The following is a 17,366-nucleotide window of genomic DNA, read 5'->3' as shown; positions in this document are numbered from 1 at the left end:
ATCAACACCACTCAACCCATGAGGGGAATCACGGTTAGAATAGGTCCACAGCAACCTATGCTGGTCATAAGATGCTGCTTGATCATGTTGATGGATTGGTCAGGGTATATGACTTGGTTAATTTTGTTTCGTCATACACAGACGGTATTGGACTTTACTAATAATATCAATCACTGGTTTGCCTGGTCCATACTCAGTTATTTGCAGGCCCCCATTGAATAGAGTGAATATTGCTGAGTGCCGCATCAAACACCTTTCCCATGGGTTATTCCTGCATGTCCTCTACTGTTTGTTTGTTTTTAACGCCGCACTCAGCAATATTCAAGCTATATGACAGCGGTCTATAAATAAATCTGGACCAGACAATACAGCGACTGACATCATGAGCACTGATCTACGCAGTTGGGATACGATGACATGTATCAACCAAGTCAGCCAGCCTGACCACCCGATCCCATTAGTCGCCTCTTACGACAAGCATAGTTGCCTTTTACGGTAAGAATGGGCTGATGAAGACCTATTCTACCCCGGATCTTCACGGGTCGTGTCCTCTACTGAACTGGGTGGGAACTCAACACTGTATGTAAAATCTTGCGCTATATTTATACAATTTGAGAAAGGACAAAAACAATATCCATGGGCAAGGTGAAGAAAAATATGACCCTTATATAATTCAGTTCAAGAAACACGTGAAATTAAGCTCCCATTCAACCGGGATGAATGTCGTATATTTCTGTTGTTGTTTGGCAGGAATGACACACAGCCATCCAACAGAGGCCAGTTGTCCCAATGTTTTAACATACTGGAGGGGGCACGGGTGGCCCAGTCGTCTTAAGGCGCCGCGATTCGCTGCGCAGGGTTGATTGTGGGTTTCGAATCCCGGTTCGCCCCGATTATGTTTCTAGGTTTGTCAGCACCATACCCGTGCTCGTGGGTTTCACCGAAGTGGTAAACGTCTGAGACCTGCATCACTTCGGGCTTTCCTCCCACATTAAGCTGACACGCCGCGATATCACTGGAATACTGTTAAAAGCGGCGTTAAACCAAACTCACTCACTAACATATTGGAGCTGGTACAGCATTGAAAAGACCTAAAAAAAATGTTTGCTGAATGAAGCATGCATATGTTTCGTCAACAGTGCTAATATTGGAAATCTTTGCATGATTAAATATAAAGGATAACATGTTACAATTATTATAATCTCAATTTTACTTGCAAGATTTACTGTGAACTATTTGTTTTCCACTGTATTGTGAAGATAACTGCTGCTTCGTCTGTACTGGTGACAATGTTTATCAACATGCTGTATTGCTTGTTGTAGATGAATGACTTGATGCGAGACAAGTTGACAAAGTCTGATGGCAGCATTGAACTATGGGCGGAGATGGTGGCAGGAGGATGTGTAAGTAGCTCCCATATCACATTTTGTTGCCATGGCTACTTCTATTATTATTTGCCTTGACAATGCCTTGAATTTTAGTGTTCCATATCTGTATGAACCATGACAAAGAGAAATTCTACTTTGTAGCTATGTTGTAATTTGGACATTGTTCATTAATGATACGGGGCGGTCGGGTAGCCTAGTGGTTAAACCGTTCGCTCGTCACGCCGAAGACCTGGTTCGATTCCCGACATGGGTACAATGTGTGAAGCCCATTTCTGGTGTCCCCCGCCGTGATATTACTGGAATATTGCTAAAAGCGATGAAACCCATACTCACTCACTCACTCATTAATGATACCAGTGTTTGAAATTATGGTGGATCCTGTGATCCATGAGGTCGTTCCTATATTATTTGAATCTAGGGACTCTCAACCTCTAACGTTCAACATTAGGGTTATGACAAGGGCCCCTTGAGTTTTATGCTTAATTATAAAAACTGGATGCTGAATGTGTGTGCTCTCACTGTATTGTGGAATATTGCCACTACCACTGTCACTGTATACTGCTTACTGTTTTCAGGCTGGTGGGTCGCAGGTAGTCTTCACAAACCCTCTGGAAATTGTCAAAATCCGTCTCCAAGTAGCTGGGGAAATTGTTGGGAAGACGAAGGTCGGCGCAATCAGCGTCGTAAGGGATCTTGGCTTCTTTGGCCTGTACAAGGTAAGAGTCGTTCTCCGAGATCAGCCATGGAGAGTCCTAGTGTTGACTCCCACTGACCTTGTCTGATCCCAGTGAAGCAGGCATTTTATAGTGCTGAAATTTGGTTACACATTGTAAATTTTAAGGCTGCACGAGTGTTTTAGGGCTGATAAGCTGAATCTGTCGTGTAATATCATCGATTCGGGGAATCTTAACCAAAAGTGATAAACCCTTAATATGTGATGAGATTCTTCAAGATACATGTTTCTTGAGGGGTATTTGCCTGGGTCTTCTGCCCTTAGCTGTTCTACCAGGGGAAAGTGATCTCTGAGTACCTTTAAGAAGCCTGATATGCATCTGTTTTTGGGTTGATTTTAAAGGCATGTACTGGGGGGTCGTCTTATACATGGGGTCGCTTTATACACAGCGATATACAGTAATCATGAAGTTGATGTTACAATCGTAATCATGAAGTTGATCATTGATCATGTTACATTCGAAATCATGAAGTTGATCATGTTACAATCGTTATCATGAAATTGATCATTGATCATGTAACAATCGTAATCAACTTTATGGTTGATGCATGTCATGATGTCAATCACTGGATAGTCTGGTCCACACCCCTTTGTTTACAGACCGCCGTCATATAGCTGGAATATTGCTGAGTGCGGTGTTAAACAACAAACAAATCATGATTTTTAGCATGATCAATAATCAACTTCATGATTACAAGGGCAGCAGTTGTGGCGCGCGCCCCCCCTTTTAATACCCGACCCCCGAAGACCCGGGTTTTACCGACATGGGTACAATGTGCGAAGCCCATTTCTGGTGTCCCCCTCCTTGATATTGCTGGAATATTGCTAAAAGCAGCCTAAAACCATACTCACTCACTCACTAATACCCTCTGACTAAAGGCTTTCCTGAGTGGCATGACCTCTGCTTTGACCTGACTATGTTGTCAGCAACACACCTACTATGTATGCAGGTTTCACTAATGTCGCCATCTGCAACCTGTGTCACTTCAGACATGAGGGGACCATGAGCAGCCCAGTCTTTAAGCTGTGCAGAGTTGTGTCCCAGGGGCCCCCTGATTGTGTTTCTCATTGGAAGCAACGTACCTGCCTTCCCACGAAGGTGGTAATTGCCTGAGACCTGCATCTCTCCAGACTGTTTAAAGCAGCTTTAAGCACAACTCACTGTTCTGACCAAATATGCCAGGATATAACTGAGATCTAGGTCTACAATCTAGTCACTCCTGTTTCCAGGGAGCCAAGGCCTGCTTCCTCCGTGACATTCCCTTCTCAGCCATCTACTTCCCCGCATACGCTCATGTCAAGAAATACTTCGCAGACGAGAATGGCTACAACACCCCTGGCACACTACTGTTGTCAGCCACCATTGCTGGTAGGTCAATATTCTTACTGATGTTGCAGATGACACCTTGAGTACAGGTGTAGTGTGTGGTTGATGCCTGTTGTCTCACCTTGAGTACAGGTGTGATGTATGGTTGATGCCTGTTGTCACACCTTGAGTACAGGTGTGCTGTATGGTTGATACCTGTTGTCACACCTTGAGTACAGGTGCGATGTATGGTTGAAGGCTGTTGTCTCACCTTGAGTACAGGTGTGCTGTCTCACCTTGAGTGCAGGTGTGCTGTATGGTTGATGCCTGTTGTCTCACCTTGAGTGCAGGTGTGCTGTATGGTTGATGCCTGTTGTCACACCTTGAGTACAGGTGTGCTGTATGGTTGACGCCTGTTGTCACACCTTGAGTACAGGTGTGCTGTATGGTTGACGCCTGTTGTCACACCTTGAGTGCAGGTGTGCTGTATGGTTGATGCCTGTTGTCTCACCTTGAGTACAGGTGTGCTGTCTCACCTTGAGTACTGGTGTGTTGTATGGTTGATGCTTGTTGTCACACCTTGATACAGGTGTGCTGTATGGTTGACGCCTGTTGTCACACCTTGAGTGCAGGTGTGCTGTATGGTTGATGCCTGTTGTCTCACCTTGAGTGCAGGTGTGTTGTATGGTTGATACCTGTTGTCTCACCTTGAGTACAGGTGTGCTGTATGGTTGATGGCTGTTGTCTCACCTTGAGTACAGGTGTGTTGTATGGTTGATGCCTGTTGTCTCACCTTGAGTACAGGTGTGTTGTATGGTTGATGCCTGTTGTCTCACCTTGAGTACAGGTGTGCTGTATGGTTGATGCCTGTTGTCTCACCTTGAGTACAGGTGTGTTGTATGGTTGATGCCTGTTGTCTCATCTTGAGTGCAGGTGTGCTGTATGGTTGATGCCTGTTGTCTCACCTTGGGTACAGGTGTGCTGTCTCACCTTGAGTGCAGGTGTGCTGTATGGTTGATGCCTGTTGTCTCACCTTGAGTGCAGGTGTGCTGTATGGTTGATGGCTGTTGGCTGTTGTCACACCTTGAGTACAGGTGTGCTGTCACACCTTGAGTACAGGTGTGCTGTATGGTTGATGGCTGTTGTCACACCTTGAGTACAGATGTGCTGTCTCACCTTGAGTACAGGTGTGCTGTCTCACCCCGAGTACAGGTGTGCTGTATGGTTGATGCCTGTTGTCTCACCTTGAGTACAGGTGTGCTGTCTCACCTTGAGTACAGGTGTGCTGTCTCACCTTGAGTACAGGTGTGCTGTATGGTTGATGGCTGTTGTCACACCTTGAGTACAGGTGTGCTGTCTCACCTTGAGTACAGGTGTGCTGTCTCACCTTGAGTACAGGTGTGCTGTATGGTTGATGCCTGTTGTCTCACCTTGAGTACAGGTGTGCTGTCTCACCTTGAGTACAGGTGTGCTGTCTCACCTTGAGTACAGGTGTGCTGTCTCACCTTGAGTGCAGGTGTGCTGTATGGTTGATGCCTGTTGTCTCACCTGGAGTGCAGGTGTGCTGTATGGTTGATGGCTGTTGGCTGTTGTCACACCTTGAGTACAGGTGTGTTGTCACACCTTGAGTACAGGTGTGCTGTATGGTTGATGGCTGTTGTCACACCTTGAGTACAGGTGTGCTGTATGGTTGGAGGCTGTTGTCACACCTTGAGTACAGGTGTGCTGTATGGTTGATGCCTGTTGTCTCACCTTGAGTACAGGTGTGTTGTCACACCTTGAGTGCAGGTGTGCTGTATGGTTGATGCCTGTCTGATATGTCTGATGTGAACTGAGTATCTGATCACACTAAGCTACTGTATGATGTAACTTACTTTCTACATGTTCCCTATACACTTTATATATTTTCATGACAGGACATAGACTTGGACCACACTTTTGGCCAGAGAATTCATTTTAGGTTCTTAAGATTATTTTGCATGGCAGACAACCCCTGATCTTGCTGATACATTCATACTTGATTTTGATGGGACAAAGCATAAGCCTAATTCCGCAAGGTTGGAAAATGGACTTTAACAATCAGTTAACTCCCTTGCCTCGGGAAGAAGTTTCTGATCCAGATTTGATTATTTACAGACCATCTCTAATGCCTGTAATAATGCTGAGTGCAAACAGACAAAGATAATCAATTATATGTATGTGCTTCGTTCAATTTATCGACTGATAACAGGAATGTATTTCTGATGGCGAGACAGACTGTTATAATGCTGTGATATTTCTGAGACCTAATGGTCAAGCTTTGTATAATGCTTATGGCTTACTGTGCTGTCTTTCCAAAGGTATGCCTGCTGCATTTTTACCGACACCTGCTGATGTGATCAAGACACGCCTTCAGGTGGCAGCACGATCGGGCCAGACAACATACAATGGTGTCATAGACTGCGCCCGCAAGATCTACCTGGAGGAGGGCTGGGGGGCTTTCTGGAAGGGGGCACCAGGTAGGGGTGTTAATTCATTATACCCGTGAAGATCCGGGGTAGAATAAGTCTTCAGCAACCCATGCTTGCCGTAACAGGCGACTATGCTTGTGAAAGACTAACTGGATCGGGTGGTTAGGCTTGCTGACTTGGTTAATGCATGTCATCGATCCCAATTGCATGGTAGGGGATAATTAAATATTAATAAAAAGTATGTAAATATTATGGCATTGATAGAACTATTTGATAATTTAGATAATGCAGAGTAAAACTGAATATAATGAAAACATTTAACTAAAACATCAAAATGACATCATATTAACAATAAAAACATTTTGTCATTCAGAAAATGATTATCTATTAATTTTGTGTAATTACTATTTCTGGTTATGTTATTAATTCAACCATTTGAGATTCTTATGTATATATGGCTACAAAATTTAAAAGGCTGTTTAGTCTTGGATCAATTTGGCAGCTTTCTCACTGTAAAACATTCCATTCTCTTATTCATCTACTGGTATATGCCCATTATTGTTCAGAATATCACGCCTTCAAACAGATATGAAAAGCAGATGTTGCCATATCAAAATTAGAAAACTACTCCAAATTCTAACAGTGTTAGTTAAGCGGTGAACAGTCATATACTTGTTGGTTGTTGTGGAAATCTTCCCATGGTGGCCCATTGTAAGACGCACCAACAGTGAGCACAAAACCAAATATATGTCTCATTACTGCCGATCTTCTCAATGTGCCGACTTGTGTTTCAGCCCGAGTGTTCCGGTCCTCGCCTCAGTTTGGTGTGACACTGCTGACATATGAACTGCTGCAACGTGTATTCTATATCGACTTTGGTGGAAGGTAATCCGTTATCTCTTAGGTTCTGTCTTTAAGTGGTATTTAGAAGCTGTAGTACCAGTGAAGACAGAATTTGTCACCAGCAGCACATGCTTGTCGTAAGAGGCGACTAACGGGATCAGGTTGTCAGACTCGCTGACTTGGTTTGATGCATGTCATCGATCCCAATTGCGTGGATTGATGCTCATGATGTCAATCACTGGATTGTCTGGTCAAGACTTGATTATTTACAGACTGCCGTCATAGAGCTGGAATATAGCTGAGTATGGCGTTAAACAACGAACAAACAAACAAAGCATAGATCGATGCTCATGATGTCAATCACTGGATAGTCTGATCCAGATTTTGTAATTTTCAGACTGCCGTCATACAGCTGGAATATTGCTGAGTGTGGCATTAAACAACAAACAAACAGCAGCTAATGCTAATGTGTCTTTGTTTCAGGCGTCCAGAGGGCTCAGAAGCCAAGTCAGTCCACTTAGAGGAATTAATGTCTCGTAATCCGGATCACATAGGAGGATACCGACTGGCGCACGCTACTTTCCAGGGTATCGAGTCACAATTTGGACTATGTTTGCCCAAATTCCGCACCACAGCTGCAGAATGAAGTGGTGACGGTTTGTTACGATAGGATCTTATGTATGTGCCCTGGTTGCCAGTTTGCAGTTGAGTGACAACAGGTAGTTGTGTGTGATGGCCTCAAACGTCCAATGAGTTAGATCCCCATCTCATGTCACAAGTCATCTAAACGCGCCAACAGCACCCAAGAGGTACAAACAGTGAAGTCTATCTATACCGTACTGAATCTGTGATAATAGTCTTGCCTTTCTACCTTGAATATGCTAGCAGAGGGTCTCTCACTGGATTGAGTACATGGTACTGGGGAAATCCTGCAGGGACACAGTGTAGAAGGACGGTGACCAGGTCTGTGCACCAGCTCCAGACAGCACCAACAGCCAACTTTTGCATTTTTCAGCATCACGTTTTTATCAGTGCGCAAACACCAGCTCCTGACAGTGCCAGATATCTCACATTGGCAGCAAGCATAAAAATCAGCTCCTCACATTGCCAGTTAATTGCAACTCCAAACTGTGCCAGGTATTTGAAACAGAAGCTTCTAACAGTGCCAGGTAGTTGAAGCAGAAGCTCCTAACAGTGCTAGCTTGTTGTAACACAAACTCTTAACAGGGCCAGCACTTGCAACACATGCTCTTGATAGTGCCAGCTAGTTGCCACACCAGCTCATGCAACACAAGCTTTTAACAGTGCTAGCTAGTTACAACACAAACTCTTAACAGGGCCAGCAGTTGCAACACGAGCTCTTGACAGTGCCAGCTAGTTGCCACACCAGCTCAAGCAACAAGAGCTCCTAACAGTGCCAGCCAGTAGAAGCTCTTAACAGTGCAAGCTTCTCCAGAGAGCGCCACAGAGCTCACCAACAGAAACTGTTCCTACACCAGCTACAAACAGCAAGGAGACATTGTCAAATATCTTGTCTTCCCTAAATCTTGTGTAACTGCATCAACTGGCCCAAATTAGGTGCTAAGTTCAGCACTATGTAAAGTATGTATGGTACAGACGATGAATGTTGAGTGTTGAGCATGGCTGCTAGGTCGAGACTGGTATAAAACTGTGACACGAGCAGTTTTCTCCAAAAATGTAGTTACGTGACATGCTCATCAATCTAGAATGGATTAACTCATGGTGTCTATCCCTAGATATGTGTAAATGTGTGTACCCTGACATAGACTCAGTAATGATGATTCCTAGATATTGTCAACATTACTGCACAACAGGTTGTTAGGAATGTGTTCAAACTCATTCATTTTCCCATGTTACCAATGTTCAATGAGATCCTTTTGGACAAACGTATTGCTAAAGATTTTTGTTGCACAGAATGAATATTTATATCTGTGTGGTCAGAACTGGCTTTGTTTCAACAGGGTAATCCAGTTGTTTTCCATAGTTAACTGTCCTCGCAGTATTAACTGAAGAGCAGGCCCTCGTAATACAATAGATTAGGGTACGATAAAGTACTCGTTTTTAATTTTTGTAAGAAATTAATGAAACTTGTATCAGATTTGCATCAAATTTGGTTGAGCAGTGTGCGTCAGTGTGCCTTCTCAAGGTGGCCCAGAATGCATCCCCTAGCCGTACCAGGATCCCTGGTTGTGGGTTGGAGACCTAGGTTCACACAAATTATGTTTTTTTCTCTCTAAATTCCCATTCCTTTGGTTTCCTATGCTGAGGTACCTGTGTGACTTAGATTTGCCTCAAGTTAAGCTGTGATAATTGAAATATTGTTCAAACTGGTGTAAAAATATCAATCTCGTTCTTAAGCTGCTTTTTGAAATGGTAGTGTCATGAACTCTGTTTTGTACCTTTTTTCAGGAGTGTATTTAATTCTTGTGACATTTGGCATAATAGTTATAGCATGGCAGTCCCAGTAAAAGTGATTGTCATAATACAAGTAGCTACTAGTCGTGGGATGAGGGGTGGTGGGGTAGCAGAGTGCTTTAAGCTTTCACTTGTCATGCTGAAGGGTCCTAGTTTCATTGGTACAATGTGTGAAGCCCATTTCTGGTGTAAAACCATACTCACTCACTCACTCACTCACTCACTCACTCACTTAATGTGCTTTCAGGGGGGAAGGGTGGTATTGGTAGTGTCGCAGGTATTGGTAACAGTGAGTTAGCCTGGTGGCAGAAAGCCACCAGTACCAGCTGATGTCTTAAAGTTCCAGTCTCGTTTCAAAGTGCTGAAATATTTGAAACTTGTCAGCTTGCTCAGAACTTGACATTATTTACCTGATTGATGGATATTGAATTGTACCTGCAGCGCTTGAGCACTTCATGGTTTATTGACAGCTTTATAACAAACTTTTAAGGTTGGGGATGGACATGTTCTTCCACTCTGATGATTATGTCGACACCGATAGTATTTATTCCCAGATCCTAGTACAAACACAGTGTTTTCCACAGTATTATGATAATATCTATCAGTAATACTATTATCTATCATCATGGTATCCATGATCATCTAGACCGACTACAAAAGGCCAGAGATAAGGAGCTGTTTTATATACATGAGTCCAAGTATCTGATTTTCTGATTCGGTTTCTCTTAGGGCGGGGATGAGTCCAAATTTATCATGGGTACCCAACCCCCTATCACCCAACCCTACCCTGCTATCTGCTGTAGGTTTCAAGAGATGGGTACAAAATGTTTGATTGAGAATAGTTTGACTGTAGCCCTTGAAAAATGTAGTTAGATGTACACTTATAAAACGATACACTTAAGTTGACTGAAGTTTTATCTGTATTCAGAAATGGGTGCATAGTCAAAGAAATACACACATTAGTGACTTGGGGTTCTAGATAATTTTTATCATTAAACAATATCTGTCGCGTGACTAACCACGATTCCAGGTAGTCGTGTGGGTACCCACGTCCTACTCAGTACCCGAGTTACCCGTCCCAGCCCTAGTTTCTCAGATGCTTTAGAAGTTGTTGACAGACGAAGATTATGCTTAGTAATGTGATTTATGTATCAGTGAGCGTGTCTTGCCTTGAAGCATATGAAATCAGTGTTGCTGTTTTAAGCTTGTCACACAGTCAAATCAGTCCCCGGGAATGATGTTACTGTTGCTATGACAACTTATGTTACCCATAATTCCTCAGGGCCCTTTGCGATGTGTGTTGCTGTTATGAGCTTGTTCTACCAACAGATGTGTTAACATTGCATCCCAGGATTAATTTATCACACATCCTTCCAGTGTAAATGTTGAAAGTCATAGATGGAAAGTGAGGAGTTATCTCCCCTGCTGGTACACAAACTGGTACACCAGATGGCAATAATTAAATAAATCAACTGCTCAAGTTCTGCACACTGTATTCTACCAGTTACAAAAATCCTTAAATCAGAACGTAATATTTGTGTGCATAATATTTACAAATGAACCAAACCATTGGTTAAGAGGTCTGTTGTAGATTATCCTGATTGTGCTCCTTATACCAGTATATTCAGTTGCAGCTGTAATATTGAATTATATATTTATTTTGTTATGAAGATGTTTATACGATGGTTCAGCTCATTGATGCTTTTGTTTACATCACTGGTGAAGTAGCCGAGTCATGATTCAGAAAGCAGCATTGTTGCCCACGTACTTACTATACTACCCAAAAGAAGTTAAGGACATCTAATTCTTTCATATTACCACGGTTAATATACAATGCCCTGACAGATTAATTATACAAACATGAAAGAACTTCTTTTGAGTAGTATATATGGAAAATTATCTGTTTGTTAATTGACAGAGTTGAAGCATATTTTAATGTGTCACAAGGAAAATTGACTCAAAAAGTTAATGTTGGTGTAAACTGTGCCACATGTACAAGAGCACATTTCATTTTGAATAACGAGTGTCTTTGATATGGTATTACCATAAGAAAATCATATCAGTGATTATCTGACACATATTCAAAATCACAATATTCTCTATAAACATACATTTTATTGTGGACTAAAGCCTGACCACACTTTTTGATTGTGTTTATTCATTGATATGGATATGTTGTGGCCTGTTTGTCCGTCGTCCATTCTCCTGCTTAATTTGACCATGCTCATATCTGATTTTTCTATATGGCCGCCTCAACAGGGCAACCTCAGCAGCCATATTGGAAAAGCTAATTATTGCTGTTACTCAGTTATTTTTGTTGAAAATGGATGAAATTTGCAACATGTGTGATTAGTAGTGGCACTCAACAAACATGTTCCCCTTTATGGTAGTATTTTTATTTTGACCTTGTTCTTTTGGGGTGGTTGGGTAGTGGTTAAAGCATTCACTCGTTAAGCTGAAGACCCGGGTTTGATTCCCCACATGGGTACAATGTGTGAAGCCCATTTCTGGTGTCCCCCCACCGTGATATTGCTGGAATGTTGCTAAAAGTGGCGTAAAATCATCCTCACTTGACCATGCTCTTAAATTCTCCCAAAGACTTATTTGACTCTAAATACCTCTTCTCTGAAATTGGCAGACTGTACAAGCTGAACTCATCTTGTTTCTCCTTACGAGGACATTTTGTTCAAATCATTGCATTTAAGTGTCAGTTTTTAGTTCTCAGTAATGATGCAGAACATATTTGGATATCAATACTGACGGCAATTTTCTTTGTGGCTTTTTAGACTGTTGACTACATGTCCAGGTGAGCTACAGTGCCGTGTCACAATTTCTAATCACAACCTTTGCTAAATTAAGGGATAATTGTATATGTGTACAACATTAATAATTGGTCTGGTCGAAATATGGAATTGAAATGATAATAAGATGAATCATGACACCGCTACCAGCCTGGTGGGACAGCAGTAGGGAGGTGAATCAAAGTTGATGAAAGCGGAAAATATTACCTATGCACAAAGAATTGTTGCTTCATGTATATTCGTGGTTGTGTGGTTGTTTTTCATAGAGTATTCATGGGTTAACAGAGAACTGTCAATTGTTCGATTGTTATTGTATATCTGAAAAGCGTAATTGTATCGCAAGATTCCGGAGGATAGTTTTTGGAGTGACTCCTGTCAGTATATATTTTCAACCATGTCTGTTAATAATGATGTACATAAGTTATGCCTTTATTCCCAGTTTGGTGTGGCTGGTTGTTGTTGATCAGGTTAAAATCTGAAATATCTAAGGATTTAGCATAACGGTACATACCAATGGACTTTCATGTTGTCAATCTCATTGAAATCAGATCTTAGTTCTCGCCAATCTCATTAAAATAAGATCTTAGTTCTCGCTACCTTTCATCTGACAAATCAAAGCGTCGATTAACAGATCATGAAAGTGACAGTCAGAATGTGTTTTCTAATCATGCAACCTCAGTGTATTCCGAACGACAGTTACGCCCCATACGACTGATTCCGTCAAAATTATCGTCTATCTCTCGCTACCGTGCGATTAACATTTGAACGGAGGAGGCATTGCACAGTAAGTGGGAACCACTGCCATACAATCTCAACCATATATTGGACATTTCGGAATGCTCATTTGTTCAGTTTTCAAAATTTTAATCGAGAACTGTGTCAACATATTTTTCAAGCATAGTCCGAAATGGAAGTCGCCAGGTTGAAATAAGTGCTGTAAAGCTCGAGAAATCTGCTTCCTAAATTGGCTGGTGTCGGCTTCTTGTTAGTCATTTCAGTGGTCGGTCAAAGTTCCCAAAACATTGTTCTGACGTGATCCTTTAAAGGGATGTCCTCAGATCTTTGTTTAGCAGCAGTGAAAACTAAAGATCTGTTTTTAATGAGATTGTCATGTTGTTGTCATAGTAGGTTGCTGTGGGATACATGTATGATACAAGTATGATACAAGGAATAATACAAAAGATGATACAATAAAGGATTGATGGAAGAGATGTACAAGGCTTGTATCTGATACAAACTCACAAACAATATTGCATGTATCAGTGTGGACGAGAAATGGAATATTTAAGAACATAGAATGATGGCAATACAGTGGATATCTGTAATCAGTCCTTGTATAGATGTGTACATCTCGGCACTTTTCTAGTTTCCTCGTCTTATCCCTGTGATTGTAACACTGAAGTTAAATGTTTCAGAGTCCAGAGTTAAAATAGGCTCTTTGTTCTCTAAAAGTGTTCCATATGGTGGGTAGGTAGATGAGCTTTTTATGATTGTGTCAGGTTCTGTAGATCAACCAGATCTCACTCACATGGTGTTTCATACACTGGAGCAGTGCTCTATCATTGTCAGTCAAAGTTTACAGGATTGTATACACAACATTTGTCCATCTGTGAATATATGTGGCATTGTAGTGTGGCAGTGTAGTCACCATTTTTATCCATGTTACTGCAAGAAGGACACCAACTAGTGCCCAGACCAATGAGAGTTCAGATTACATGGCACAAATGAAAATATTTCTCATGCAACACGCTACAGCTCTGCAGACGTCTGCTCCACGCATTGTTTTAATATCAGACTCCGCAGAATTAGCATTCAGTTGCTTATTTGACATCCATTACTGAACTAGTCTCGATGTGTCACTTCTACGCTGCACATTGGGCATATTTATTCACAGCTTATGGAAGAACGTAGTGAACACAATCACATCGTTTAAAAATGGTGACAGCATTTTCAAGAAGTCCAGACTCCTTGCCAGTATATCTGATAAAGTAATTGGAGCGCATGTGTAGATTAACACTTATATTGCAGAGTAAAGTACGATTCTCAGTTTAAATTCGATTTCCACACCTGTGGGAGTTGTTAGAAGGCTCTGATCAGTCATCAAAATAACCAGTCTATCCGTGGTGACATTCATCTTGCACTGCCAAATGCATGTAACTGGTACTTGCAAGAAGAGTATTTTCTTGAAATAAGAGTTCTTTAAGTTACTTACATTTCGTTAAGCACTGAAAGTATGGAAGTTTGTTGAAACAAACACGAATTGATAGCGATGTAAAAGTGGTAGACAGGAGGAGGCTCCATTTATTGGTGTAACTATGGTAAGTAGGTGTCAGACTGTTAAGGTATTGTTTGAGTTTGGAATGTAAGTTATTTTCATGGAACATCGACAAGTATTGTTTGAGAATACTCACCTGTCCATTGCTGTTGGTTTTTTCCCAAGTGTATTTGGTGGTTGTTTATTTTGTAGTGTGTCCTTTGTTTATGTATATATGTATACATAGAACACCTCTTTCTATATATATGTATATACATGTATATATATATATGTGTGTGTGTTGTGTGTGATTTATTTGCCTATGTGTCAGTCAGTGATTATTTGCTCTGCTCTCCTAGCAACCGGTTTTGTAACCAAGGTATTTACACATAGCATTCTAGTCTACAGACATGTGAAAATGTTTTGCAGGTGTAGACAGGGTACATATGGAAAAGGAGATGTCTGTTTTTTTACAAATATACAATTTTGTGTAGGCAATCTGTCATGTTTATATTGTGTTGATTAACCACTGACTATTCATTATAGTTTTGAAAATAATTTTCATTTGCTTACTAACATGGGTGGAAACATATCTACATATCAACACGTTACACGACGATGACTTCTTTTCAAGTTTATGAAGACTAATAAGTTAACTTTCTTTCTGAAGATGTAAACTTCCTACCTATTATCTATGTGATGTGGGGTCATGGGTGGCCCAGTCATTTAATTGACTGTTTAGAGTTTTGTCTCTTATGCATGCTAGTATCCTATGATCATGGGTTCGAATCCTGGTTTCACCTGATTATATTTCAAGGTTTGCCAGCACAATACTGTGCTCATGAGTTTAACCAAAATGGTAAATGTTAAAACCTGCATCACTTTGTGTCCCTCGGCTGTGATGTAACAGAAATACTGTTCAAAGCAGTGTTAAACCATCCTTTCTCACTGTATCTGTTTGCATAAATTGACAGTCGTAATTTGAATTTGAGTCCCTCAAACTCTCCCTGCTTGTATTGCAGCTTCAATTGTATTGCAGCTTCAATTGTATTGCTCAGTCTAGAAGTTCATGACTACCCTACTAACCCTGAGACACTGTTGCCAGTTCCACATATGACACTCCGAAGCCTAGACTGCAAACGAGCACCAGAACATTGAGCATAACAGCCTTCAAAATTCATGCTAGCCTGCTGGCCCATGACAACTAAATTGTGCCATCTACAAGTGAATTCCAATGTTGGTGGTCCTCATTGTCTGGTACCAGCATTTAGGGGCTTTAATTCTGAACCAGTTCACAAAGCTTCAAGTTTGCAACAAATTGGAACTGACCAAAACAGAATATGTAGTCAAAGTAAACCTTTTTGTCTCATTCAAGCAGGACTAGCTCCAAACTCTTAAGGACCAGTGGAATAAAGTTTACATGAGCTAGTTTTACAAAAACCGAATTTTTAAGGTCCCTATTTAATGTAGATTAGGTGGTGATGCTTTCCTACTTAAACCTGGTGATCTTAGCGACTTTCTTCCATACTTGATCTCACACTTCTTGAGTGAACACACGACTCTTTATATTGTAATATATCAAGTGCCTGGTATGTCCGGTGAAATGGCTGTGAAATTGATTTTTAATTTCAACTTGGTTTTCAACATACGGAACGCCACAAGACCATGTGTGTTTGTCTCAGACTCAACTATGCTGAACTGACATTTACTTTGTGAACATGATTTGAAATATAATTTACACTTTGGCGCATGAAATGTTAACTCTTGTCTATGTTTTCCAGTGTATTTCTTTGAGATTCTTTCTTTTTGATGGATGTCATACCGTTGAAACATTAAATACAGGTCTGTTGTCAACACATAATCTGTCAGACAGACCGTGATACAAATATGTCCTACACAGCCCATGCAAGTCTATAATATATGGCAAGTCTATATTACTGCAGTATCTGAAAATGAAGAGTCTCTAGGCTCCTTTTTATTATATTTTTATTAAGATACTTTAACAACTGTTTCCTCCTGTAAGATATGTTCATGTAAGAGACTAGATGTTAGTCTAGTCAACACATTACTGCATCACACAGTTTGGGTTGCAGTGAGGCCCAGGACTGACCATTTATTATGGTTTGGGAGAGGAGGGGAGGGTTGGGAATGTTACCTTAAAAAGTGTTAACAAATTACAAATTTGCTCATTGTGCCCCTTTCCTTAATACATGGTCATTCCTCCAACCTTTAAAACTGACACCTTTGGGGGGCATTACATTTGCTTACTCTGTTCCATTCTTATGACTGCCAAGGGGGACAACTCTTAAATCTCTTCTCTTCTTGTTACTCATTCTCACCCCCTTGCTAACATTAAACTATTTCCACCATATCTATGTTGAGTATTTTGCAACAGGATACCAACACTACAAAGAGACTTAAGACAATTTTATATTTTACCAGCGTTCGAAATACCTGCCTGCCCGACCGTCCGAGACGGGTTGATTTCAACTCGGGCTGTCAGATTTTCAAATCCCCCTGCCCGACGGTCGGGTTATATTTCATAGGTGAAAATATTCTAAATATTTCCCAATGATAAGCATTAATTCACAAGTAAAGATGAATGATAAAATGTAACCAAAAAGAAACCCAGTTAGCTTTTAGACAACCTAACATTTAGCGATGCGCTTATGCTACAAGCAATCCGTTTTCATGTTTTTAATTAAATAATCCTGAGAAACATATGTTTATAGTGGGCAGGCAGGTTTTGGTCAGGGCTGGCAAGTATTTCAGCTAGCCAGTCCTGTGGTCTGGCTGAAATTTTTGGGAGTTTCATACCCTGATTTTACCCATTTTAATCATGTGTACTTGATTTGATAACTTAATTGAAATTGAGTGACATACATACATATTTTAAATCGATTAAATTTTTATTGCTTGATATGAAAACATGTACATGTAAGTAATCATTGAAAGTGATTTGTAAGAAAGAATTGCCTTTACGTAACTTCATGTTGAAGAGGAGGTTGTGGTTATGGCCACTTCTTTCCACTGGATATGTAGATTGTATATAGAAATTGTTTTAATAAACAACCAAATACAACATCAAATATGTTCAATAATTTTTATTTTTCTGGCGTGTACCATGTGGGCAGCTTTTGCATTAGATGCTGAAC

The 17,366-nt window shown here is 40.9% G+C and overlaps 1 protein-coding gene across 3 annotated transcripts in view; it reads left to right on the top strand.

Moving 5' to 3' along the window:
* The window catches only part of LOC124134660 (calcium-binding mitochondrial carrier protein Aralar2-like), a 47,880-nt gene extending 30,580 nt beyond the window's left edge, over nt 1-17,300 (top strand). For all 3 annotated transcript variants that reach the window (XM_046499602.2, XM_048382257.1, XM_048382256.1), the window contains 6 exons: nt 1,323-1,403; nt 1,964-2,104; nt 3,352-3,490; nt 5,767-5,925; nt 6,672-6,762; nt 7,204-17,300. In XM_046499602.2, coding sequence (XP_046355558.1) covers nt 1,323-1,403; nt 1,964-2,104; nt 3,352-3,490; nt 5,767-5,925; nt 6,672-6,762; nt 7,204-7,366 — 774 coding nt within the window. In that variant the 3' untranslated portion in view covers nt 7,367-17,300. The remainder of the gene's footprint in view (nt 1-1,322; nt 1,404-1,963; nt 2,105-3,351; nt 3,491-5,766; nt 5,926-6,671; nt 6,763-7,203) is intronic.
* The last annotated feature ends 66 nt before the right edge of the window (nt 17,301-17,366 follow it).

Source organism: Haliotis rufescens, unplaced genomic scaffold (assembly GCF_023055435.1).
Source record: "Haliotis rufescens isolate VD_foot unplaced genomic scaffold, xgHalRufe1.0.p SCAF_4, whole genome shotgun sequence".
Lineage (NCBI taxonomy): Eukaryota > Metazoa > Mollusca > Gastropoda > Lepetellida > Haliotidae > Haliotis > Haliotis rufescens.
The sequence above is the reverse complement of the archived record's forward strand: the minus strand, read 5'-3'. Positions and strand labels throughout refer to the sequence as shown.